This window comes from Cynocephalus volans, chromosome 16, assembly GCF_027409185.1.
Source record: "Cynocephalus volans isolate mCynVol1 chromosome 16, mCynVol1.pri, whole genome shotgun sequence".
In the NCBI taxonomy this organism is placed as follows: Eukaryota; Metazoa; Chordata; class Mammalia; order Dermoptera; family Cynocephalidae; genus Cynocephalus; species Cynocephalus volans.
This window is the reverse complement of record NC_084475.1, coordinates 17,667,639-17,694,683: the sequence shown is the minus strand read 5'-3', so window position 1 is coordinate 17,694,683 and position 27,045 is coordinate 17,667,639. Positions and strand designations below refer to the sequence as shown.

Below are 27,045 nucleotides of genomic sequence, written 5' to 3'. Positions count from 1 at the left end.
CTCTGTAAACCCCGAAAGGGGAAGACAGCCAAAATGCTTTCCTGCCGGCACGCTGGCCCCCTCTGACCCCCACGGCTCGCCTCTGGGAGGAGGATGAGGATGTCCCTAGGCCTGGAGGGGGGCCATGGGACGCCCCACTCGGGACGCCGCCGCGGCCTGGGCCGTGTCCGCTCGGGTGCGCCCGGCCCGCGCGCTGCGCCAACTTGGCGGCCCTCCCCAGCGCGGACTCGGTTCGTCCCTGGCCCGAAACTGGCGTGGGGGAGGGGAGGGCTGTCCACCGGGCGGGACGCGGCCGCCCACTCGGTCCGAGGCGGGGAACTAACTCTCTAAGCAGACGCCAGGCCCGAGGGGGCCTGAAAGCCGCCGGGGAGCGCCGAAGGGAGGGGACTGATGGATTTCCTAGAGTGGAACTGCGCGCCCCCGGGAAGTTCCGAGGAAGCCCCGCCAGCCCTCGAGGAGGTGGCTGTCGCTCGCAAACACAAACAACAACAAAAGGAAGGAAACCCGGGCGGCGGTGCGCAGGGCGAGCGCCGGGCCCCGTGAGGGTGCGCAGTCCCCGCGGGTCTCCCGAACGGGGTCCTCCACGGAGATGACGCGGGGCCAAGGGGCGCCCCCATCGGGGTGGGCCCCGCGCCAGGCCCGCGCTGAGGGTCCTCCCCAGCGCGCCCGCGGCCGCAGCGGCCGTCCAGGTACCCACCTTCGAAGTCCGAAATGATCCCGTCCAGCTGCGCGTTGACCGCGGGGTCGGACATGGTGGCTCGTGGGCAGCGAGTGGCGCGGAGAGCGGCGGCGAGGAAGCGCCCCCGGCCGGGCCCGGGCCCTGCGCGCTGGCTGGGGCGCCGCGCCCGCGCTCCTGCCGTGCAGAGCTCGCCGCCGGAGCCCCTCGGCCCCCAGGCTCGGCTGAATGAATGGGGGAGGAAGGCGGGCGCCGGCCCCTCCCCGCGCTCGCCGCCCCCGTCCCGCCCCCGCCTCCCGGGCGGATCAGGTTCCCGCACCCGGGCCCGGCCTCCCGGGCTCGCACTGGCTGCTCGGCCCGCCTGTCAAGGCCAGGCCTGGGGGGCTGGGGACAGGCGAGTCCTGGGCACACGAATCGCGCGCCCCCCTTCTCCCCGCCTGGCCCGCGCCCAGGGGACGGCGACGGACGCGGCCACAGCCCCTCCCCCCCGGACGCCCCGCCGCGGCCAGATGTAGGCGGATGTGGGGGCCGGGCCGCGGCGCGGGGCGGGCGCGGGGAGGGGACAGATTCCTCCCCGTCCCCGGGAGCGGGGTTCCTTCTGCGGGAGGTTTTATTTACGCAGCCAAACAAAGTTCGTAGCCGCCGCCGCCTTCGCGCGCTCCGCGCCTGCAAGGGTTAAGCGGCCGTGCGCGGCTCGGGCCAGCGGGCGGGCAGGACCCCGTCTGTCGCTAAAGAGCTGCGGGGCGACGGGGCGAGTCGAGGGCACCGCTCCAGCTACCAGCTTCCCAGCCCCGGGGTCGCTGCTACACCCTCTAAGGTGGGCGCTAGCGCAGGCGCGGGCCCAGTGAAGGCGCGCGGGGCAGGGATGGAGCACCCGCTGAGAACAGCCCTGGACCTGTGCCACCTCCACAATAAGGGCTCTCCGAGAGCAGAGTAGACCCTGGCCTTCTCCCGAGTAAAGAAAAGATATTTCATAATATCCGAAGCAGGGGAACTGCCCGAGGGGCTTCTCTCCCCCAGTCTGGGCCCAAAGCTAAAGCCTGGCCTCTCCCTCCAGGCGGGTAATCTCTACACTTCTCCACCCCCTTGACAAATACTGACAAGGCAGGCAGGTCCTAGGGGCTGGGGACAAAAGGACGGGTTAGATGAAGACCTTGAGAAGTCCCCTGGAGGGATCCTCCAGGTCTGGCACCTACAACAGGGAACGGTATTTCCTCCACTCACCGTGGCTAGCCAGGTGCACTCTGCATACTCCAGAACCCATTACCTTAGACCCAGGGCCGGTGTAACACAATCCCCCGCCCCCCAGACCAGGTTGGCAACTCTAATATGGTCCCTTGAGTGTGTGGCATGTGACTGCCTGAGAGCTCATCCCGGTTCTGGGGTTGTTGGTCAGTGTCCACTCCCCTCCCCACCCCCTTCTGGAAGATCCCAAATGTGCAGAGCATGCTGAGACTTGACTGCTACCCCAGAGAGGTGGAGGCAGTGACTGGGTTATAGGGGTCTCTTACGGAGTATGCACTAGGTCTGGTGGGATTTTAAAGCAGGTGAAATCGAGTCCTTCCTTTTTAAGAAAAGTGGTCACTCCCTCCCTCATGCTTTGGATATTTTGAACTATTTTCAACCAAGTGAGTTTGTGGACATGGGAACTGCTAAACCACAGACATCTCAGATGCGCACACACCCTCATCCGCCTGGGAGCCCAGGTTTCAGAAATGGAGTTGTCACTGCCATAAATAGCACCCTGATGGCCCCCACACCAGTCAGGATGGTTCATCTCTAACAACCAGCACCTGGGCCTGCCCAACAGTCCAACCCCTGCTGGGTCACCTGTCCACCTCACATTTGGGGATTTGGGGATCCAGTTCCTAGGGAACTCAGCCCAACCACACAGCCCCTTGCGAAGTGGCCAGGTCTGCGGGACAGCACCCACCCTGGGCCAAGCATTATTCTCCAGTGTTTTCATAATAAGCACCTGGAGAGTGTAGACACACCCATGCCATTGTTCTCTCCAAAGCTGGCACGGAGTCTCCTCAGATTAGCATAGGGTCAGCTCATTGTACGCTATTCCTTTCTGGAGCCAAACACTCATGCTTATTTCTTTGGGGAGCCCAGCCAGGGTGCACGCCTCACCAAAATGCTTGCCCCTATGGGAATCCAAAGGACAATGGCAGGAGGAAGCCGATCTCTGATCTCCCGAAGCCAGAAAGTGCCCCATGCCTGTGTGACTTGCTCCAGAGCCCCCCCTCCATCCCCCTGCCTCCACTCCCCTTTACTTTAACCACTCAGGCCAACATTACCAGGCCTAGAAACCTCCAGGTAAGGAGATTCCCCAAGCTCCCTCAGGAAACCCAACCTGGGGCTTGGCCACACTCCCAGCCAGGAAGTTCACCCTTGTATCTAACCAACTGCTCTAATTGTACATCGTTTATTTCCTTTTTTTTTTTTTTTTTTTTTTCTGTCCTCAGCGGAGATGGGAAACAGCTGGGCACCACCCTTCAAGTCATAATTACCTTTTCTAAATTCGAGGACAATTCAGTTGCTCCCTGGCCTTCTCTTTCTCAGCTTAAATCATCCTTCCCCAGCCCTTTAATCAGCCCCTAGGCTGTCCTTTGATCACTGCTGATGGCTGAGTCCACTCTGGGACTCCAGGATTTTAATAAGGCCAGATGGCTATAGGGCGGTAAGGAGCCTCCCCAACCCCTCTTTCCTAGGGCTGGGGGCTGGCACTAGGGCACACAGTCCTGGCAGGGGCATTGGACAGATAAAACGGGCAGCAGCAAAGAGGAAAATGGGATTAAGTTTTGCAAGAAAAAAAATAATCATAAGGCCTCTGCATCCTGTAATGGGGCATTCTTCCAAAGTCACAAGAGAAGAAAGACCAACTGCAAGCCTGGTCAAAGGGGAAGGTGTCATTAGAGGGAGGCCAAGAGACCCCTCCACCTCACAGGTGCACCACATGTCCTCCAGTGGGTTGAATGGTGGCCCCCCAAAAGATATGCCCACCTGCAACCTCAGCAAGTGACCTGAATCTGTATAAGTGTCTTTGCAGATGTAATTAAGGTGAGGATCTCGAGATAAGATCATCATGGATTAGGGTGGGCCTTAAATCCAACAATAAGTGTTCTTATAAGAGAGAAAACAAGGCGCAGACACACAAAGGAAAAAACCACGTGAAGTCAGAAGCAGAGACCGGAGAGATGCAGCCACAGGCCAAGGGACCCCTGGGGCCTCCAGGAGCTGGAAGAGGCAGGAAGGAGCCTCCCCTAGAGCCCTGCCCACACCGTGACTACAGACTTCTGGCCTCCAGCGCCGTGACAGAATACATTTCTATGTTGTAAGCTGCCCAGGTCGTGGTAGTTTGTTATAGCAGCCCCAGGAAACTCACACAGACCTGAAGTTCCCATCTGAAGTTTTCCTTTAGGTCAAAGCTCCAGATCTCAAAGATGTCTAGTAAGTCACAGAACCAGTTGTAGACAGCCAACGTTGTCCAGCAGATCACCATCCCGAGGGAAGAGGGGGCACTCAGATAGCAAGTTTTTATAAGAAAAGCTGGGGGGCAGGGGTGGGTGAGCAAGGTATCATATGGGGCCGGCCCGTGGCTCACTTGGGAGAGTGCGGTGCTGATAACACCAAGGCCACAGGTTCAGATCCTACATAGGGATGGCCGGTTAGCTCACTGGCTGAGCGTGGTGCTGACAACAGCAAGCCAAGGGTTAAGATCCCCTTTCTGGTCATCTTTTATAAAAAAAGAAAGGTATCATATGAAGCCCAGTTCAGGCCTTTCCAGAAATGGGGAGGAGGAGGCCCCAAGAGAAACCCCACAAATCAGGCCCCAGTGGATCGAGCCTCGCAAAGCCTGGGAAAAGAGGGAGGAAATCCGTGGGCGGAAACAGCCTTCAGCATCTGTGACCCAGCTCCCACGTATAGCCCGAGCGGGAGCCAAGCTGGCAGGGAAGCCACAGCAAATGGGGCTGGGAGCAGAGGAAGGCCAGTGGCTCCTTGCCCAGCAGCACTGAGCCTCTGGACAGGACACCCTACTAAGTGGCTGGACGGAGGCTTCTCAAGGGCAGGGGTCCCATGGTCTTGCCTCTGCGTGGGCCTGGCACACACAGGCCTCTCTGAGCTCCAGAGTCTTGGATCCATTGGCTGCTGGGCTTTCTACAGCCCCCCAAACCCCTCAGTCCGCCATCTCAGTAAATGGCACTACCATGCGCCTAGTGGCTCAAGCCAGATACCCAGGCAGCACCCTTGAGTGTTCCTTCCCTCTCCACGACATCCAAAACATCGGTAACTTTCCACGTCCAGAATATCTGTGGGTCAGTGTAAGCGCCCCTCTTCAGTGCTTCGCTGGCTCATGTTTAACAACCAGCCATGTGGGCTTTAAAACAACACCACCTTGTTAGAGCATGGCCTTGTAACACCAAGGTCAAGGTTTCGGGTTTCCATACCGGCCAGCAGCCCAAAATAAATAAATTAATAATAATAAAAAATAAAACGACACCACCTGACTCATAGCATTTGCCTATTCCAATGGTGTAAATACTCCCACCTTGGCCAATTTCAAGTTACCAATGTGACACCATTGAAGGTGAACTGGGAAGAAATGCTCTGTAGCCACCAATATAGTATTTCTACCATACAGATATAACCTCAAGAAGATAATCTCAAGAGCACAGACAATAGTTAAATGCAGCAAAAAAACTAGGACGTAATGAGTTTTATGTAATTATCTTTGTTGTAAATACAATTTCTTGCAAGTTATTCACTTTATACAATACAAATCTAATATATAATTTAATATAATAATTTATTTTTTTCTAAAAAGGTAATGAATTTTATTGTGATAGAGTACAGATACTATAAAATTAACCATTTTAACCATGTTTAAGTTTACAGTTCAGTGACATAAGTACATTCACGTTTTTGTACAACCATGAACAGCATTCATCTCTAAAACTTTTTTCATCTTCCCAAACTGAGACTCCATCCCTATTAAACACTAACTCTCCAATCTCCTCCCCCAGCCCCTGGCAACTCCCATTCTACTTTCTGTCTCTATGAATCTGAATACTCTAGGTACCTCATCTAAGCAGAATCATAAAATATGTGTCCTTTTGTGACTGACATTTCACTGAGCATTATGTGTTCAAGATTCATTACTCAACGTTCATTCATTCATTGTAGCGTGTGTTTCTTTTTTAAGGCTGAATAATATTCCATTGTATGCACATACAACATTTTGTTTATCCATTCATTCCACAATGGACACGTGGGTGGCTTCCACCTTTTGGCTGTTGTGAATATGCTGCTGTGAACATGGATGTACACATATCTCTATGAGTCCCGGCTTTCAAGTCTTTTGGGTCTGTACCCAGAAATGGGATTGCTAGATCATGTGGCAATGCTATATAATTTTTAATTTTAAACAATAATTTATTTTTAATTTTCTGTATTTTATGAAATACACTTTTTATATATAATTAGTAGATTATACATGTAAGTTTATATTATATAAGTTATACACAATTTCTTTTCTTTTTTTTTTTTAATAAGATGACTGGTAAGGGGATCTTATCCCTTGACTTGGTGTTGTCAGCACCACGCTCTCCCGAGTGAGCCACGGGCCGGCCCTACCATTTCATTTTGAATAACGGCTGTTTAACAACTGGCTCACTGAAGTCCTCACAATCTAACAACTGGATGCTGCTCCACTGATCTCTCCTGTGTTCCTGCAAAGTCTCCTAATTGACCTGCCCGCTTCCATTCTTGCTGAGGTTTTGAAAGTTAGATCAGATGGTATCACCTCCACTGGCCTCGCTCAGACTTAAAATAAAGTGCAACCTTTTACCTAGAATGCTAAGGTCCCACACAAGCCAGCCTCTGCCCACTTCCCAGGCCTGGTTCACTCATTCACCTCTGGCTTCCTACCTGTTCTTCCCACTGCCTCCTGCCTCGGAACATTTGCATCACCTGGTCCCTCTGCCTGGACAGCTTCCCCCAGTCTTCCCCCTGCTGACTGTCATTTCACTCTTAAATATCAGAGCAACCATCCCAGTGTCCCCCATGGGACCCTGAGACAGTTGCTTCTTCACTTCCAGGCATGAAACAGGGACTCGCCAGTACCTGCTCATTCCCATGGAATGACAAAGTGCAGTTTTCTTTGCAGGATGGCAGGGTCATGGGGACTCCTGATGGGAAATCAGCCCAAAAGGGCAGAAGGTACATTCAGAAATCAACAGATTCTTCGCGTGCCTGCAGGTCACCAACCAGACCAGCCCCAGCCTGGACACATCCAGAATCATGGGCGGGGCACTGCTTACATCTGGGCCGAGCCTCCAGGACCCAGCCTCCCTTTGCATCACCTGTGCCGAGAGCGCCCACCATGCTTTGGCCCATGAAGTCTCCTGCAGGCTGCCTGATTTTGAATCTTCTCGTGAAGCTTGACTGTAGGATAGCTAACACTTACCCAGTGTGTAGGCTACAAAACCCCATTACACCATCTGCCTGGCTGCTTAAATGCAACCATAAGGTTTCACTTCAAAGGGGCACATGACTAATCTGTTCCCCAAACTTCCCAGTTATCACCCCAGCCTGCTTTGTGCAGAAAACTTACAGCAAACCCTGACCACAGGGGCCTGGGCTCTTATCTCCCAGGCAGGGGACTTTTTAAACAAAGTATTAGTCTTCTAACTCCATGCTTTTGAGTCACTGAGGAGGCTCCTGGCCTTTGCGCCTGGCAAATGCTCTGCTCTGAGCTCCAAGGCTTCCCACCCCCACCCCGAGCTCCCTACTCCAGTGGACTACACTGCTCAGGCTGAATCAGCTTGGAGTTCCCCAGAGTTCCTGGCTCTGACAAGGGGACCCGGGACTGCAGCACTGCCTGGATCTCCTGTTTTCAGTTTCACTTGTAAATTTGGCTGCTGTGATATTAAATCCAATGGGACCCTGGGAGCAAGGGCGGGGGCGGGGGCTGCTCATGCAGACGGCATAAGGACTGGATGGAAATTGTGACCCCTCAAGAAGATCCTCACCAGCTGGGCCCTGGCTTGTGGTTTACTCATATTTGCATGTCCAATGAGCTTTCGACTGGCAGATTCAAATGCCTGGTATGCCGTGACTGGCTTTGGTGAGTTATAACCCAGATACAATGGGGGAGGAAGACTCTTCTCTTGATAGCTCATGTTTTCTTCCTGCTCATTCCCTCTTTACACAGCCCCACAACACTCCATTCTACTCCAGCCCTCCCAAGACACAGGTTCAAAATGGACTAAAGTCCCCAACCTCCTAGCGACCACCTGAGGCTGGAGGTAAAAAGATGGGTGGGCACACTCAGCATCCCCTGCATACCAATTGATGGAAAACACCTCTGACCCTTCCAGGAGCTCCGCAAAGTCACTCAAGGGGCCGAGCCTCATACCAACCCACCCTCCAAGCACTGAGTGGCTAAGGCACATGGCTTGCCTCTCCAGCTGTGCCAGCCTACAGACTCTTCAGCCCCAGGGCTGCCAGGAGACTTGGCTAGATCACATGCTTGCCCAGGAGGGACAGGCTGTTCCCAGGGACCCTTGTGTCCTGGCCTTCCCATCATTTTTCTCAAGCAGGCACCCTGCTCTGTGGGGTCTGAGGCTGGAGGCAACTTGCCACGATGCAGTGTGGGGCAAGGGCTGAGTCACCAGCCTGCCCTAGTTCCACGTCAGCAGAAACAACAAGGATCCGAGCAGGGAAGAAAGCACCTATTTTTACAGCCACCACAGTGGTCAAGGCTACACTGTCCCCAGGGAGCTCTCCTCCCTGCTAGCCCTCTGTGGACAGTGGCCACTTGCTCTAACAATGCCCCTGCCCACTGCCCAAGACCCAGCAGGTGGAAGGAAAGAGGACTGAGGTTCAGAGTGGTGGCTGGGCAACCTGGGAAGAGCAGGGAGCAGGAACGCTCCCTCTGTCTTTGGTACCCTCTCAGAAAGGTCTGCAGGGTACATCCTGCCATCCACAACCCTACTGGAACCCCCTTCAATACCTGCCCTCAAGGCTGGCTGGTTAGCTCAGTTGGTTAGAGCATTTGCTGAGAACACCAAGGTCCAGAGTTCAATCCCTGTACCGGCTAGCTGCAAAAAAACAAAAATGTGCCCCTTAAATGCCCATCCACCCTGTCTCAAACACCTCCAGTGACAAGGAGCTCAGTACCTATCAATACCACTCGCTCTGGCTTTGGCTAGTTTGGGCTGTATAAAAGAGAGAGAGAATTAAAGTCAAGCTGACTATAGCTGTCGCCCACGGAGGAGGTACCCACTTTACCCTTTTCCAGAACAGAAAGGTGGGAAGATGTGGAGGTGAGGATCACTGGCAGATCTTTCCGGAGGCCTGGAATTTGGAGCATTGGTCCCCTCCATTTTGAGAAGGAGACTAAGACCATCAGCATCCACAGTGGAGACTGGTCCCCAGGAAGGGCTGGGGACATCATCTCCTATGCATCCCCAGCAAAGATGTGAGACCCTGACTATGGGAACCTGCAAGGGAAAGAACAGAGCTTGCTCCAGGCCCTGGAAGGGAACTGGTTTTCCACCCAATAGTCACAATGAGGAAAAGCTTCTGGAAGCCAGCCTGGGCAAGCTGGGCCTACGAAGATGAGGACGGTTCCTACAAGCATGAGGTTGAGGTAGTGAGTCTGCCATGCACGCCTGGGCTCTGCTTCCCACCTCAGCCAGCCACCCCAGGACCTCTGGGTGCTCCAGAACTTTCCCCAGAGGCCAAATTCAGAGTCCGAGGGAGAGAGGGGAGACACCTGGGTGCCTCTGCCCATCATAGCACCAGGCTTCAATGACCTCAGCAGGGAAGCCACAGGTATTTAGAGTTGAATTGTGAGCTGGCAGGTCCCCAAGCCCTGGCCTCTTCCTTTCCTCCTCTCCTTGCTTGCACTGACCATCTCTGGCCATGGGTTGACACCTCCACGGGAGGAGGGAAAAGAAGAGGAACCACTCAGCCCTGCCCAGCTCACGCAGCAGAGGTTCTGATGCAACGTCTGCTGGAAGGAGGGACCCACATTAACAGTCAAAGCGTGTGTGGGGGCTCCCCATGGGCTGGGTTTCTCTACCCTCTTTTCAGTCCACCATGAATTGAGAGGAGGTTTTGTGCTACCAAATGCACCCCGTACCCTGCAGCGACCCCCCAGCAGAGGGTGGCAGCTGGACCATGCTCTACACCTGAGACACAGCCTCCCAGGCTTGGCTCGGCGCCTTGGGAACAGAATGCTCTGTGTGGGAGCGAGGCAGGAAGCGCAGGGCGTGCTGGCTGGGCCCCCTCCAGCAATCTGGTATTGCTTTCCCCAGATAATGAAATCTTCCCCACCCTGAGTGTTGCTGGAAGCCAGCCGGCAGCCAGATCAACCTACATGAACCATTTGTCCCTTGTGTGAAGTGACCTCGGGCACTTAGTGGGTTGGCTATTAACACACCCGGCCTCTTGCTCTGCCCCTCTTCCCAGCATGAGTCACTGGCCACGATGACTCGGCCCAGCCGGGGCCCTTGCCAGGGGTCTGCCCACTCTGGCTGGGCAATGTGAGGGGACAGAGACAGCACAAAGGACAAAGGCTGCCAGCCTGGCCCAGAGGCCCTGAACCCACACAGCTACCCCCACAGTGTCTACCTGGGGGCTCTGGAAGCAGAGGGGAGGCCTATGGCTGCTCCTTGGTTTCTGGGGACAGAAGCCTTGCGGGAGACTCCTGCAAGCAGGGGACTGAAAAAATGAACTAATCTGGAAACAGGCAGAGACAACACAGAGAAGACAGGCTCACAGCCTCCGGGGCCACTCTCCTACCACCTTCCTAGATCGGAGACAAATCTGTGGGACTGCATCACATCAGAGACAGGTTTTGTTTCTTTGTGTGTTTTTATTTAATAATAAACATTCAGTTTCTTTCCCCCACTTAGCTCTGGGCTCTAGGGAGGGAACAGGCTCCTGGCTGGTCTCCCTCCCTGGGGTCTTGGGTCTCCTCAACCTAGACTTCAAGCTGTGGGTGGGATGACCTTTCTAAAATGCATATGTGACCTGTCACTTCCCTGCTTACAGTTCTGGGTGGCTTCCCATAGGGGGAGCCTAGCCTGGCCTTCCCAAGACCTCCAATCTCCTGCCAGCCACTTCTGCCTCCTCTCCCTGCCATCTGCTCATGCCCAGCTGGCTCACAAGCCAGCTCTGTGCCTCACCTCTGTGCCTGTCTTATTCTGTTCCCTCTGCCTGGCAGACCCTTCCTACCCTCCCTGGCCTGGCTCATTCTCAATCCTTACTCAGGTCTCAGCTCAGACACTGCTTCTTCCAGGAAGCCTTCCTTCCTGGAACCTCCAAGTGGAGGGATTCTCCCCTGGGCCTTTCCTATGTTTTCCCAGTTCCCAGGACAGCCTCTAATGCAGGCCAGCTGCCCATGCGGCATCCAGGAGGTTCTGCACAAGTGTGTGATGAGCTGTGTTGAATGGAAAGTGGTTTAAAAAGGAATAGGAACTCTGCAAACACACAGCAGCACCCTTAGCTCAGAGTGAGAGAGCGCAGGTGAGTCCAACCCGCATTCCTCATCCCACCCCTGTGCCTTCCTCCTAGGGAGGTGGGAGCCAGGCAGCTGAGACCAGGAGGTGGGCTTCGTGGAGCAGAGAATCAACAAGGGGGCGAAATCAACGGCCTAATCTCTCGCTGCAGGGACCCTAAATGGGGAGCACCCACAGGGAAGGAAGAAAGCATGAGCAACACATCTCCCTTGCCCCGGCAGTCCTGCAAGCCAGACGGGCCAACTCCTCAGCACAGCTGTTCTCCAGCAGAGAGAAATTTCTCACCTTCAGGAACAGGGTGGGGACATTCCCAGACGGGGCCATGTCTACAATGGTCACGGGGACCATACAGTCTGGGTCTCAGGGGCTTGTCCCATCCATATGGCCACAGACCTGGCCCTGGGCCTGCCATCTGTGTCCAAGAGAGCACACAGCTGGAGTTGCACAGCCTGAAGGGCAGGGTGGGGCAGGGAGTCTGCCTGGTGAGCTAAGCCCCCCTGCAATCTGGAGCACAGACTTGCACACAAATCCAAGTGGAGCCTTTGATACAGGGCATCATTTTCATGGTGGGAAACGTGGACGTTCTGGGCCAGTAAATCACCAGATGTCCGCACATCTTGACAGGCTCCCGGCCCCTGCCCTAACTCTGGGGAGAAGGAAACCAACAGAGGTGCACATGGTCTTCTCAGCCAGCAGAGTGTGCAAGACCCAGCACCCGAGAGGCCTGGCCACTCGATTACAAATAATCTAGAACATTTACCTAGGGAAAACCAAGCTGGGGCCGGCCTGTGGCTCACTCGGGAGAGTGCGGTGCTGATAACACCAAGGCCACGGGTTCGGATCCCAAATAGGGATGGCCGGTTTGCTCACTGTGTGAGTGTGGTGCTGACAACACCAAGTCAAGGGTTAAGATCCCCTTACCGGTCATCTTTTAAGAAAAAAAAAAAAAGAAAAGAAAACCAAGCTTTGTCCAATTGGGTACCTAAAATCTCAAAACGTATGTCCCTCTCCTGCAGAACCATGTCACTTTCGTAAGGCCCATCCTCTTATCCTCCTGCCCAGCTGAGCTCCAGTTATCCAGAGCACAACGTGCCAGCAACCATGTTATTCCTCCACGTTTTCCACACCTACTCCACGCATCACTACATCTTTAGTTCCGAGCAGGAGGAAGTGATGTTCAGAGCATCAACTCCGAGACAAAGCTAGATCTTCAAAAGGAGGGCAAGCGCCGTTCAGTAGGTGGCACTGATTAAAACAGATATTGGTACCCAAGGGCAGGCCAGTTACTCAGCTGGTTAGAGCGTGGTGCTAACACCTAGGTCCAGTGTTTGTTCCCTAAACCAGCCAGCCACCAAAAAAAAAAAACAAGAAGAGAAAGAAATTCGTACTCAAATCTTTCAGGAAGATTTCCATTAAGAAAGGATGAAAGATGAACAAGGCTGAAGCGGTGGCATGCTGGTCAATGTTCAACACCTGCTCTGGGGTGGGAGGGGCCCTGATGTGTAACGTTTGCCAATTCCCATGGTGTAAATACTGCCTATGGCCAAATTCAAGCTACAACATGACGTCCCTGGACACAGTGCTGGGAACAGATGTGCACACCACTGCCGAACGCGCAGATAACTGCAGCGTATCCTTCCCTGGGAAGGGGAGATATGTAGAGTGCCCTTTGCTGTGTAGAGCTGCTACAGCACAGAGGGTTCAACGGGCAGGCCACCCTAATCAATTGCCTGCTGGCTTGATGTGGGGCCGGTTTCTGGGGCTGCATCTGTGCTCAGGGAAAAAAATGGCCATCGTGATTGACGGATGATGTCTGCACCAGCTTCAGGATGGGAGGTTGGTGGCTTGTATGCCAAGCACCGGCCATTCCTCACCTGAAGACATTTCTCTTGCCCCATAAGCTCAGTGCAAACATCACCTTGTCAGTGAACTCTTTTCCAATCTCACCTTCCCCCTGGGGAAGGACTTGCCACAGCTCTGTACATACAAAGGGAGCTGTTGGTGTGTGTGTGGCACAGACCCTAATTCTTCCCTTTTTTCTATAGTCACAGAGGTTTAGTTGTGCCCATGGCTGTTCAGCTAAAGAACACATTTCTCAACCTCTGTTGCTGCTAGAAGTGTCCATGCAATCAGGTATGGCCAGTGGGAGGGGAGTTGAAGTGTTTAACTTTCAGGTCATGCCCTTAAAAAGAAAGAAGCACGCTCGCCCCTTCCCCACCCCTTCCTCCCTTACCCCTGGCTGGAGTGCAGACATGATGGCAGGAACTGGAGCAACCTTCTTAGCTCATGAGGCAAAGGATGCCCCAAAGGAACAAACCAGGTCTCAGCTGCCCTGGGCCATCATGACTGCTTATACTTAGACTAGCATGTGGGGGAGAAATGAATTTCTATCTTGCTCAGGCCTCTGTTGTGTTAGCCTTTATTACACAGCCAAACAATGCCCTAATACAGTGTGTGCCCACCACCCTGCCAGTCTGTGAGCTACCTGAAGACAGGGCAGGGGTCTTATCTTTATACACTGAACCCCTAGCAGAGTCTGGCACAATAAATGCAATTAAAGCAAAATGAACAGTGTAGTTCATCTAAGGTTTGTTTTGTTGGTTTGTTTTGGTATTCGAAACTGGAAAATAAAAGTCTAAGCTTAATAGAAGACAAACATTAACATACGGTAGAGAGAACAATAAATAAATACGTGCCCAGAGTAGGCTGGGATTGCTCGGGGGAGTTATGCGTTGCAACAGAACCTGAGAGGAGACCAACACAGTCAGTTGTGCACCTGACAGAACAGAACCAGGCACTTCAGTAGCCAAACGTGCCCCTAGAACATCAGCAGGTGCCAAGCCTGGGCTCCGCGTCAGACTTCTGGGTGTGGACCTCGTGTGGTGGCCATTGGCCGGGCAGTGGAACCTTAGGCAAGTTACTCCACCTCTCTGAGCTCCCATTGACTCACCTGTACATAGAAAACAACACCACCTATGCTGAAAAGAGTCATAATAATATGTGGAAAGCATCTGGCATAAAGCAGGAGTCGGTAAGTGGTAGCTTTCACTATCTGTATAACAGAGTTCAACCCCATCATTTTATAGACCCCACCCTCTCCCTACCTGAGCCTGGAAGATTCTACAGGTGGTGTGGGCCAGCTCTCCATCCTGCCCTCTGGGCCATGCTTGGCATAGGACAAATGCTGAGAGAATGTCAGCCCCTTCCCCCCCATGCCTCATCTGCCTTCCCAGAGAGGTCCCCCCAGCATCCCAGCCTAGCCACCCAGCCAACACTTCTGGACGTGAGGCAAGATGATTTGCTGAGGGTCGCACTGTTAAGACAGAGCCAGGATTAGAACTCAGGGTCCTAACTCCTCCCACAGCCCTCTTGTTTCATAAGTAGTCCTGGGTGGATATAAAGAGTGGGTAGTTGGTGAGAAATTTTGAAAATGAGACTGAAATGTCTGACGATGATTCCAGAAGTAATCAGGGTGACCACAAATTACATTGAAATGCGTCAAAAAATTTTAAAAAGACAGACTTATGGATAGGTGGAAGGATGGACAGAGAATTGATAAGGCGAGTATAGTTTGGGGTTAATGGTAGAATCTAGGCAATGGTACACGAGTGTCCACTGTCAAACGCTTTCAGCTTTGCTGTACATTTGAAAATGTTCATGATAGAATGTAGAGAGGAGAAAGGTAATAGGGAGCCGCCATAGCTGTCGGAGCAGGGGTGGACCTCACAATAGAGCACATGTCAGAATTACAGCCCTGTGAGTGTGGACACGTCTTCTCTATCTTCTCCTTGACATTGCAAAGACACCTACTGAGCACCTGTGTCTTGAAGGTTAAAGCCCCCCTGCTCCCCTACCCTCTCCCTACCTGAGCCTGGAAGATTCTACAGATGGTGTGGGCCAGCTCTCTCTCCTGCCCTCTGGGCCATGCTTGGCATAGGACAAATGCTGAGAGAATGTCAGCCCCTTCCCCCCACGCCTCATCTGCCTTCCCAGAGAGGTCCCCCCAGCAGCCCAGCCCGGCCACCCTGCTGACACTTCTGGACGTCTGGGCAACAGCTTCTGTAGCTATGTTCTAGTAACCTTGCAAATGTCTTGAGTCATAAATAAGGCCACTAGCGAAGGTCTCAATAGCTTCCTCTACCACCAACATTCTGTGCAGAGTAGTCCATGAGCCCCTCACTGCGGTGGCGTCTCCTGAGGCTGCTCTTCAGCCCACAGAAGCCAAAGGCAGGTGGAGAAGCAAGTGGAGAAGCAGGCTGAGGACTGTAGTCCACCAGGCAGGGTGCCCCCTCTTGCCAGGCCTGAGTCCCCACTTAGAGAACCAGCAGGGAGGAGGGCAATGGAGGGGGCATTGGGGGCACCAAAGGGCAGTGCCAGTGCTTGCGGGGAGAGGAGGAGGAAGAGAAGAAAGAGGGGAGGAGGAGAAGACAGAGCAGGACAAATAAGAACAAGAGGAAAAGGCGAGGAGGAGCTGCCCCTTTCCCACAGGCAGACTGTTTCCACTGCTCTACCCAGGACCCCTGATGGAGTTTGGATGTGTTGTCCCCTCCAAAACTCGTGTGGAAATTTGATCTCCAATGTGGCAGTGTTGGAAACTGATTGAGTCATGGGGGCGGATCCCTCATGAATGGATTAATGCCCTCCCTGGGGGAGGGGGAGTAGTGAGTGAGTTCTCGCTCTATTAGTTCCCACGAGGACTGGTTGTTTATAGGACCCTGGCACCTCCCCTCTCTCTCTCTCTTGCTTCCTCTCACCATGTGATCTTCTTGCACCCGCCGGCTGCCTGCCACTTTCCACCATGAGTAGAAGCAGCCTGAGGCCCGTGCCAGATGCAGCTGTCCCAGAATCGTAAGCCAAATAAACCTTTCTTCTTTATAAATTACCCAGTCTCAAGTGTTTCTGTTATAGCAACACAAAACTAAACAACCCCATATTCACCACCACATTTAATTCTCATGAACACGCCCTGAGGAGCTACCCCAAGATCCCCGTTTCTCCCGAGGAAGCAGAGGTGAGAAGAGGATGAGAGCTGCCCAAGGTCCCCAGGCCGTAAGTGGAGGTGCTGTGACTTGAATTCAGCCTGTCCACCCTCCACGTTCGCGTCCTTAGCTGCCATGATAAGCTAAAAAAAGGCTTCACAGGAGCAGGAGCCATGCTTGGGTCCTACCAGGTCTCTAAAGGTGGGGAGACAGGACCAGAGGCCACGCCAGGTGCGAAGTGCTGCGCGCTGCTTGGGAGAAGCATTGCAAGCTGTCCTGGAGGGACCAGGGAGGCCAAGAGGCAGCACAGCCTCCCCCAGATGCTGCCTTCTCCAATCTGGGCTTGGTCACCAAGAGGGGAGTCCTGGTCCCTGGCATTTACATCCAGGTATAGAAACATTCTTGCTGGCTGGGAGGAAACCACACTGCATTATTAGAAGTTTTAAATGCTGGTTTTCTTCTTAGGATGGAAACTCAGAACCCCGCCACGGGAGGAAGAGCCTGGAGTGCTTTTAAACCCTCCACAGTGGAGGCTCAGGTCCGACTTAAGTCCTCCACTGCGGAAGGCCTTTTGCATGTGGCAGCCACTGTGCATGGGCTGAGGGTCTCCACCCTGCAGGAAGGAGGATACTGGATGCATACATGACCCACAACCCACGTTCAGGGTCTTTGCATACAGCCACAGGATGCAAGTGGGGTATAGGCAAGTGCTGGCCAATGTGCCAGAGCATGGTCTTGGCAGCCACCCATGGGGCTGTTGGGGTGGGGGAGGGGCATTTGCACAAATCCTACATGCACAGCTCTTCGCACACTTGTGGCTGACAATCACCCACACATCTGTGCCGGGTACTCTGGCACACAGCCCACCAGCAACAGGGTGCCAGTAATCCCCAGCTGCTCCCCTGATGCCACATGGAGACACCAGCCAAGACAGGATGGAGAGAGACACAGTTTTCAAGGTCACACACCCCAAAGGGAGATGCTGGGCCACGGGATGGAGACAGGCGGATTGGCCAGAGCCATCAGCTCTCAGTCACACGGGTCAACGGGGGAGCACAGACTCATTCGTGCAACATTTTAATTGAGCAACTACAGCGAGCTGAGCAGCACGGATCATCCAAATAGCCTTTGGCTGGTGGAAAACCATGTCAATCCTCTCCTGAGCCTGATGTAATGGGAAGAACTTGGGCTCTGGGGGTCACACAGCTGGATGGAAATCTTGGCTCGGACCCTTACCAGCTGGTGGCGCCTGGGCAAGTGTCCCTATGAATGGTAATGCTAGTGCCTGCTGTGCCAGATCTCGGTGAGATGACACCCGCCACCGGGCCTGGGACCAATGTCTTCACTGACAAGTGTGTGACAAGCACACATCCGCCCAAGCTGCCCTCCGCTGCCTGTGGGAAATGACCGTGGAAGGGATGGCAGCAGGAGGCTGGCGGGCCGGCTTCTCACAAAGCTTCTCGGGAGGAAAAATGATCCAAGCAAGTGTCATCTCCTTCCCTGACAGCTGCAGGGAGCCTCAACCCACAGCCAGCCTGCCGGCCCCTGGCAGCTGCCACATGGTGGCAGGAGGGGCTCAAGGGAGTGGGCTTGAACGTGACCAGCGACCTCCAGGGAGAGAGGGGTCATTCAGCCCTCCTTCCAGCTGGAAGGGAGGCTCTGGGCCGGGCAGGAGCTTTGGGGAAATCCAGTTCCTGGGAGTGGAGCCAGGCCAGAAGGATGAGGTTGCTAGAACCTTCCTTGGTGCCTACAACAGAACAGAGCCAAGGTGAGACCCAGGCCCTGACCAGCGCAAGACCTGCTTCACCTCAGCAGGAAGCCAGCAACCACCGTGTGTGTGTGTGCGTGTGTGTGTGTGTGTGTGTGTGTGTAACCGTCGTGTGTGTGTGTGTGTGTGCACGTGCACACGTATATGAATGTGCGAGATTGTGCAAGTGTGTGTGTCTGTGTGTATGTGTGACGGAGAGACAGGCCGACCTTGGGCAAGTTCCTTTGCCTCTCTAGGCCTCAGTTTTCTCATCTGTAAAATGGGGATAACACTACCTTCTTCATAGGGTTCTCATAAAATGAAAGTGCACTAATATTTGTAAAGCGCTGAGAACACAAAACGAGAGCTCTAGGTGAAATAGCCTGTCCCACTGTCATAAAGTGGAAATCGTGAGAAACACACCTCTTCAAGTTACAAGTCAAACTCCGCTTTCTAGGACCTTCCAAGCATCTGGTACTAGTTTTGTATGTTGGAGGAACTCAAAACAAATGTTCTCTTCATCTACATGACAATTCTCCAACTATTTGGAGAAAGTGACTGTGGCCCCTCCCTTCCCTGTGCCTGCCCAACCCGATCCCCTTCTAGCGTCCCTTCCCTGATGTGGTCTCAAGCCCTCTCATTACGTGGGTTCCTCTGCCGGGGTCCCCGTCCTCCTTCAGGCCTTTCTGCAGATAGGACTTGTGGGATCAATTGTGTCCCTCCAAAAAGATATGTTCAAGTCCTAACCCCCAGTACCTGTGACTGGGACCTTATAAGAAAAAGGAGCAGGTGAGGGGACACGGACACACAGGAGAGACACAGGGGGAGAAGGCCTCGTGAGGACAGAGGCAAAGGCCAAAGTGAAGCAGCCACAGCCAGGCTAGGAGGGGGCACGGGACACATTCGCCCTCAGAGCCTCCAGAAGGACTGAACCCTGCCAACACCTTGATTTCAGACTTGCAGCCTCCAGAACCATGAGGAAATAAGTTTCGACGTTTTCAGCCCATTTGTGGCCCTTTGTTATGGAAGCCACAGAACACAAGTATGGGGTCTCAGCAAGGGTGGCCCAGTGACACAGCAGCCACTCCCCTGCTGCAGCCAAAGCCCACCTCCCTTATTTTGACTCATCGGCAAGGTCACACAGCCATTCACCTCAGCTCGGGTCAGCAAGTACTAGCGGATTTTCCCACGTCCCACAGTGAGAGCCGCCCCCTCCGCGACTGCACACATGCTGTTGGGGGGAGGGGGAGGATGCAGGCCTGGGGCACCTCTCTCCCACTCCCCCTCAGCAGCTCAAATTCCCTCCCTGCACCTCATCTGATTCTGGGGTGCTGGGATAGGCTTGGAAACCTGTGGTTTCCCAGGAGACTTAATCAGCCCCTGCCCTGGGCCAGCCTGGAGGGTGCTGAGCTAAGTGCTGGCGAGGCTGCCTCCCGTGGCCACCTCCTCAGTTCTGTGCCTTGGACCAGGACTCCAGGGAAGGGGCCTCCTAGGGCTGTCTCTGAGGTCAACCTTCCCCCTGGAGTGCAGCTGCTCCTGACCTCAGATATGTCTCCCAAGCCCTCCAGAGCCTGGGATGGCAGCTGCCGGGACAGCACCTCAACTGCCCCAACTCTTTAGGCAAAATTTGCTCTTCTGAACATAATCTGTCCTCATCCCCACCCCCACTTTCTGTTCCCTTGAATGAACAGCAACAAAAACATGGTTTTGTGCCAAAGGTGGGGCCTACAGTTTCCCAGAGCCCAGTTTCCTGCCAGGCCTAGGTACAATCCACAGGAGTGCTCGCCCTGATGTATGTGTGTGTACGTGCGTGTGTGTGTGCCTGTTCACATGTGTGTCCCTCTACATGCAGCCTGGGGACGGGTGGAGGGACTTAGGGAAATTCTTTCTGATGGTCAGAAAGACAGAAAAATGGAAATGAGAACTGGGTGCGTGTGCATACACCACACACGCACACACACGCCAAGCATACATGTGCATACACGTGTCCCGGCCACCTCCGTCAGCCCCTGCAGTGTGGAAGGCATCGCTCCTGACATCCCTCCCTGTCCTGCTTTTCCCTCAGCCTCACCCTGTCCCCTCCTCTTTGCTCCTTTAACCCTCCTGCTGTCTGCGCTGACCCCAGCCTTTGCACTTGTGAATCATTTCCTCTGTAGAAGGATGTGTGTGTGTGCACACACATACACAGACACACGTGTGGCGCTGCAGAAGAGAGAGAGGCAGGGCTTCTTCTGGATCCAGCTCTAGCGAGTGACGGGATCTCTCCGGAGAACACGTGCAGAGGCTTGTGCAGCTGGAGCAAGACACCGCTGACCCATGCCATCTCTCCGGCCCAGCACACACTGGCCTGCTCCTGGGACCACCTCCCCTCTCTCCCCGGGAAGCACAAAGACAGAGAGCAGGGATGGTTTCTGCCTTTGGGGGCCCCTCTTTGCCCCCTCTCTGGAGCTGTCCCCAGGGTGCTGGGCTGCATGGGAGCGGTGTGGGTGGCAGGCTCCCCTCCCAACCCCACCCCTCCGATGCAGAGCAGACCAGCCTTGTCTGCAGAAGATGCTCATTGAGACCTGATGGTGTGCAACTTGAGGAGAGGACTCAAGGCCAGGCTCCCAGCCCTGGAGCAGCCATGAGAAAGCCCAGCTCCTAGAGGCAGAGCCAGCTGAGGGTCACTGCCCTGGCCTAGCCAGTGGCTTCAGCACCATGGCCACCCAGACCAGGACTCCACTAATTAGTGGACTCTACTAATGAAAGCGAAGCTTGTGGGGTTTAACGCTGCCCCAGCTGTTTCACAGAAGGGAGGCCAGTGCTACTGAAGGCCACAGGCAGGGGCTCTACAGTCCCAGCAGCCAGGCTTCCCGCAATGGGGCTGCTCTCTGGCTAATCCCCCTGCAGAAAACATTATAAGTCTGGACAAATATGTAAAAGAACAACAGTCCAAAGGCAATGTAGCATACCTCAAGTAGGTAGAAACTGGAGTGGGGTCAACACCTGAGAGAAGAGGATAAAGCTGGGTGGGAAAGGCATGGGTTTCGACGAGTTCCACGGGTCAGGTCCGCCCACTTCTGGTGGCTCATCAGCCCCCCTCCCCTGCACTCAGTCTGGTGGTGGCCTGCCCCTCCCTCACCCAAGCTTGGGTTTCCAGGCCTCCCAGAAGCTGCCAGAGGTGCTGCGTGGCTTTCTGGAGCCCAATCCAGCTCTTGCCTCCAAGGCGTGATCCTCTTTTCTGCCCTAAACAACTTGTCCTCATGGCCTCCTGTGCCCACATCTAAGCATCTGCTTTTCCAATCCCACAAGATAGTGCATGAAGTCAGGGGACATCAGCCATGCTCCAAACAACTTGGCCGAGGACTCAGTGACCTCTGAGGATATGACACGTCTTTCACCCAGATCCAATGGGCTGTCCTGAACCTGATACAGAGGGCCCCGTGCGGGAGGTGATGCTAGAGACCTATGCAGATGTGGCTTCCCTCGTGGCACTTCCATCCCCAAACCTGTTTTGATCGCCCAGCTGGAGAGAGGGCGGCACCCTGGGGCCCAGACCCCCGAGACACTGAGGTCTAGAGAGGCATCAGTCCAGGTGGTGAGTCCTGGACCAAGAATGAAGATCCAGTTGTAAAGCAGGAAACAGAGGAAACAGAGTAGCACAGAATGCCAGCAGGACTCCTCAGGAAGACCTCAGCACTTTGATTTGATTTGATTTTTTTGGCTGCTAGCCAGTAAGGAGATCCAAACCCTTGATGTGGGTGTTATAACACCATGCTCTAGCCAGCTGAGCAAACCAGCCAGTCCAGCACTTTGATTTTAAAAGCAAGACAACAGAGCAGGCTTTCCATCTAAATTCAAATGTGATGCTTCACAGTGGAATGAAGTTCTATGAACGTAAAGAATGTGGGAAAATCTTCAGATATAACTCAAAGCTTATCCAGTATCAGATGAGTCATACTGAGGCAAAGTCCTTTATTTATTTTTGGGAGCTGGTTGGTAAAGGTATCCAAATCTGTGACCCTGATGTTATAAAACTGCACTCTAACCAACTGTGCTAACCGGCCAGCCCAAAGCCCTTTAAATGTAGGGAATGTGGTAAAGCTTCCATGTCCAGCTGTGACTGTACCATATATAACAAAAACCACATTGGAGAACGTCCTGTGAGCAGCTTTTTTCCTGTGAGCAGCTGGTTTTTTAAGGCTTTTTGTCTGAGGGCAGGCACTGAGCAATTAAAACTTGGATAAAAATTCTTGAAAGAAGCCAGGGAAAAATAACACCTCAGCTGCAGGGAAGTAATTATATGAACGCTAATTTTTCATCAGAAACAGTGTAGGCCAAAGACATTGGAACAATACCTTTAACGTCCTGAAAGAAAAAAACATCATCTCAGAACTCTATGTCCAGCAAAATGATCATTCAAGGGTGAAAGTGAAAGGAAGAGATTTCTAGATCAAGGAAAATGAGAGAAGCTTCTGGCAGACCCACACTACAAAAAAAAAAAAAGCTAAACAGCTTCTCCAAACTGGTGGGAAATGATACCAGACAGAAACTCAGCTCTGCAGGAAGGAACAAAGAGCACAGGACATGGCAAATAGATGAGAAATATAAAAGATTGTCTCTTACTCATAATTTCTTTAAAATGCATTAAACTGTTTAAAGCAGAAGTGTTATTTTTGTATTGTCTAGTTTAAAAATATAGATGTAATAGATGTTTAACGATTAACACTTACAGAGTGGGAGGTAATACATAGAATCCATAGAGTTGTATGGTTCTTAATTTTTTTTTTTCATGAAGAAATACAATATGAATTCTAAGTAGACTGTGGAAGGTTATGGATATCAATTAGAATCCATAACGCAACTACTAAAATAACAATACAAAGAGATATAATTAAAAAGCCAAAATATAAATTAAAATAGAATTCTAAAAAATTCTTGCCTAAAAGAAGGCAAGAAAGGAAAATGGAATAAAAAACAAAGACGAAGCTCGTGGTAGACCTAAGCCCAGTCAAATCCATACCTATATTAAATAAAAATGGCCTGAGTACTCCAGTTAAAAGGCAGAGGTTGTCAAAATGGATAGAAAAGCGAGACCCAACTATACGCCACCCACAAAGGATGTATTTTGAGTATAAACACAGGGTGACATTTTCTGCTTGGAAAAAGATATACATTGCAAACAGCAAGTATAAGAAGACTGGAGAGACTGTATAAATATCAGTAAAGTTTGCTCCAAGACAGAATTATTACCAGAGATAAAGGAGTACATCTCATCAGGATAAAGGGATCAATTCATCAAGAAGACCTAAGAATCATAAATGTGCATGCACCTAACCAAAAGAGCTTCAACATATATAAAGCAAAACCTGAAAACCATGTCGGGACCTAAAACAGCAGGGGCTTTAGAAAAAAAGGACACACATTTTTCCTGGTGTGCATTTCTCTGAGTTCCCCCTTTTCCTGTGATTATTTGATATTTTGAAACTTGGTTACGTGGCGAGATGACATTATTTACATAAAGTTGTTTTCCAGCCAGCCTGGAGCTGCAGACTTACCACGAGACCCGTACTATCCAGACCCTGAGAAACCAAGGAAGACGTCCATAAAGCTGTGCTGATTCCACCCTGAAGCAGGTCAAACCCCAGCAGGGCCCTAAGAGAACGTCAAGGACAAGAACGGAAGCCAGAGAGAACCTTGGCGAGACCTTGCACCTGGGCCCTGACATGGATCCCTGACAGCTCACGTCCCCCTCCCTCCTGCTGGCGAGACCTTGCACCTGGGCCCTGACATGGATCCCTGACAGCTCACGTCCCCCTCCCTCCTGCTTTTCATTTCCCACGTCCCATTCCCTCAGCGCCCCCTTTTAAAACCCCTCAGTAAATGTGAGTCATGGAGATGCCTTTAGCCTGGCTGTGCTCCTTCAGGTTTATCAGAGAGATGGGTCAGCCCAACATCCCTCCTCAGGCCGCTGGTATTCATGAATTAAAGCAGACCTGCATTTTCACCAACGATTTGACTTTTAGGTCGTTTGTTTTTGTTTGGGGACAGACAGCCAGACTTAGTTTTGGTAACAGATCTTGGTGAGCCAAGCCAGGGTTTCTGTACTAGGCAGGCAGCCGGACTGAGGTTCAGGAACACGTTTGCGGCTGGTTCATTTCACTTAGCACAATGTCCTCAGAGTGCATCCACGTGGCAGCATGTCAGGATTTTCTTCATTTTTAAAGCTGCATACCATTCCATTGCATAGATAGACCACATTTTGTTTACTTGTTCATCTGTTGATGGACACTGTCGATATTTTCATGTTTTAGCTATTGTGAAAAGTGCTGCTATGAACATGGGTGTGTAAACATCTTCGATTCTTTTGGGTATATATCCAGGAGTGGAATTGCTGGATCATATGGTAATTCTATGCTTAATTTTTTGAGAAGCCACTGTATGTTTTTCACAGCAGTCTTACCATTTTACACTCCCACCAACAATGCACAGGCTTCCAGTTTCTCCACATCCCCACCAACACTCGTTCAAATAATAGCCATCCTAATGGGTGTAAAGTCACATTTGCTTGTGGTTTTGATGGGCATTTCCTTAATGATTAGCAATGCTGAACATCTTTTCATGTGCTTACTGGTCATTGGTATGTCTTGTTTGAAGAAATGTCTATTCAAGCCCTTTGTCCATCTTTGAATTGGGTTGTTTGCTTTTTTGTGGTTGAGTTGTAGGAGTTCTTTATGTATTCTGAACAGCAATCCCTTATCTCACATGATTTGCAAATATTTTCTCCTGTTCTGTGGGTTGCCTTTTCACTCTGTTCATAGTGTTCTTTGATGTACAAAAGTTTTTAATTTTGATGAAACCCAGCTTATCTATTTGTTCTTTTGCTGACCTGTGCTTTTGGCGTTATATCCAAGAAATCATCGCCAGATCCAGTGTCATGAAGCTTTCCCCCCATGTCGTCTTCCTTTTTTTTTTTTTTTTTTTTAATGAGTGGTAAGGGGATCGCAATCCTTGGCTTGGTGTCGCCTACACCGCTCTCAGCCAGTGAGCGCACTAGCCATCCCTATATAGGATCCGAACCCACGGTGGGAGCGCCACTGCTCTCCCAGCGCCGCACTCTCCCGAGTGAGCCACAGGGTCGGCCCTCCCCCATGTCTACTTCTAAAGTGGCTGCTTCTAGTATTGGCTGTTTCTATATTCCTCTTTTTCTTGTTTTTTTTGTGGCAGCTGGCTGGTATGGGCTCGGAGTCCTCTTTTATAGTGAGAAACAACATTTTTCTCTCTAATCTCATTCACAACACTCAATACTTCACTTTGACACCAGATGTGTAGGTTTTTCCTCATGACAAGCAATTTCTCCAGTTCTCAGTAGACACCAACTGGGTGTCCTACAATTCAATTCAATTCAATTCTGACACTAACCAGAGTTAGCAAAGACCCCACAGGTTAAAAGCTCAGTCCCACGAGAGTGTCCCTGACTTCAAACACCAATCGCAACTAGTGGGTCTCTAAGTTACCCACAATTTCTGCCCAGTTTGGCTACAAATTGGAGATTCTTGTGATGCCCTTCTCAATAATTTGCTATAGTGGCTCACAGAACCCAGGAAATCAGTTTATTTACTATTGCCAATTTATTACACAGGATATTTTGAAGGACACAAATGAACAGCCAAATGGAATAGATGCACAGGGCAAAGTATAGGGGCAGGGGAAGAGAGTTTACATGCCCTCTCAGCACACCACCCTCCCAACACCTCCAGGTGTTCAGTAGCCCAAAGGTCTCCAAACCCTGTCCTTTCGGGTTTTTATGAAGGCTTCATTACATAGGCATGATTGATTAAATCATTGGCTATATATTGGTGATTAACTCAATCTTCATCTCCTTTTCCCTCTAGGTCAATGGGTGGGGCTGAAATTTCTAGCCCTCTAATCACAAGGTTGGTTCCACTGACAACCAGTCCTAATCCAGAGGCTACCCCGGAGCCCCAGCCACCAGTCAACTCATCAGCGTACAAAAAGACACTTATCACGGAGGAGATTTCAAGGGTTTTAAGAACTGTGTGCCAGAAGGGGGGGCGGGGAGGCAGAAACCAAATATATATATATATATATATACACATTTTTTTTTTTTGGTCTTTTTTTGTGACCAGCCACACCGCGCTCAGCCAGTGAGCGCACCAGCCATCCCTATATAGGATCCGAACCTGTGGCGGGAGCGCTGCTGCGCTCCCAGCGCTGCACTCTCCCAAGTGCACCACGGGGTCGGCCCAAATATATATTTTTTTATATCACACCTTTGTTACTCCTTTTAGCAGTTAATCACCTTTCACCAGTTAATAATACCTTATATTGCAAGTTGTTATTCAAATTACTGGTGTGGTTTCTGTTTCCTGACTGGGCTCTGACTAATAATATACCACAGTAAGTAGAAGGAAGGAAGTAATGAAGATAAGACAGAAGTCAAGAAAATGAAAAATATTTTTTTTAAAAAAGTCAAAAGCTGATTCTTTAAAAAGATCTACAGATTGATAAACTCATAGCTAGACTTATGAGAGAAACAGAGAAGCGGAGAACATAAATTACCAATATTAAGAATGAAATGTTATCCATACAGATCCTATAGACATTAAAATGATAGCAAGAAAATATTATAAACAACTTCATATAAATAAATTCAACAACTTACATGAAATGGACAAATTTCCCCAAAATACAATTTATCAAAATTAACACAAAAGGAAGTAAAAAATCTGAATAATTCTCTCACTCTATATTAAATTGAATTTGTAATTTAAAAAAAAAAAAAAAAACACACCTTTCCAAGAAGAAAACTCTAGGTACAGATGGCTTCCTTGGTGAATTCTATCAAACATTTAAAGAAGAAATAACAGCAATCTTATGCAAACTATTGCAGAAAATAGAGAAAAGAGAATACTTCCAAACTCATTTTATAGGCCAAAATAGCTCTGACAAAGACATACCAAAACAAACAGACAAACAAAAAAACCACACCAATATCCCTCATAAGTTTACATGCAAAAATTGTTAACAAAAAACTAGGCAAATCAAAACCACCAATATATAAAAGGATTATATAGCACAACAAATTTGGACTTATTCCAGGAATGCAAG

At 51.4% G+C, this 27,045-nt stretch overlaps 1 protein-coding gene across 2 annotated transcripts in view; it reads right to left on the bottom strand.

Annotated features, from left to right (window-relative positions):
* The window catches only part of SEPTIN9 (septin 9), a 148,749-nt gene that overhangs the window by 106,757 nt on the left and 14,947 nt on the right, over nt 1-27,045 (bottom strand). Inside the window, exon 1 of one of the 2 annotated variants that reach the window (XM_063080268.1) lies at nt 698-815. The exons of the other annotated variant lie outside the window; for it this stretch is intronic. Coding sequence (XP_062936338.1) covers nt 698-752 — 55 coding nt within the window. The 5' untranslated portion in view covers nt 753-815. Of the gene's footprint in view, nt 1-697; nt 816-27,045 lie in introns of those variants that run through there. 2 annotated transcript variants of the gene reach the window in all.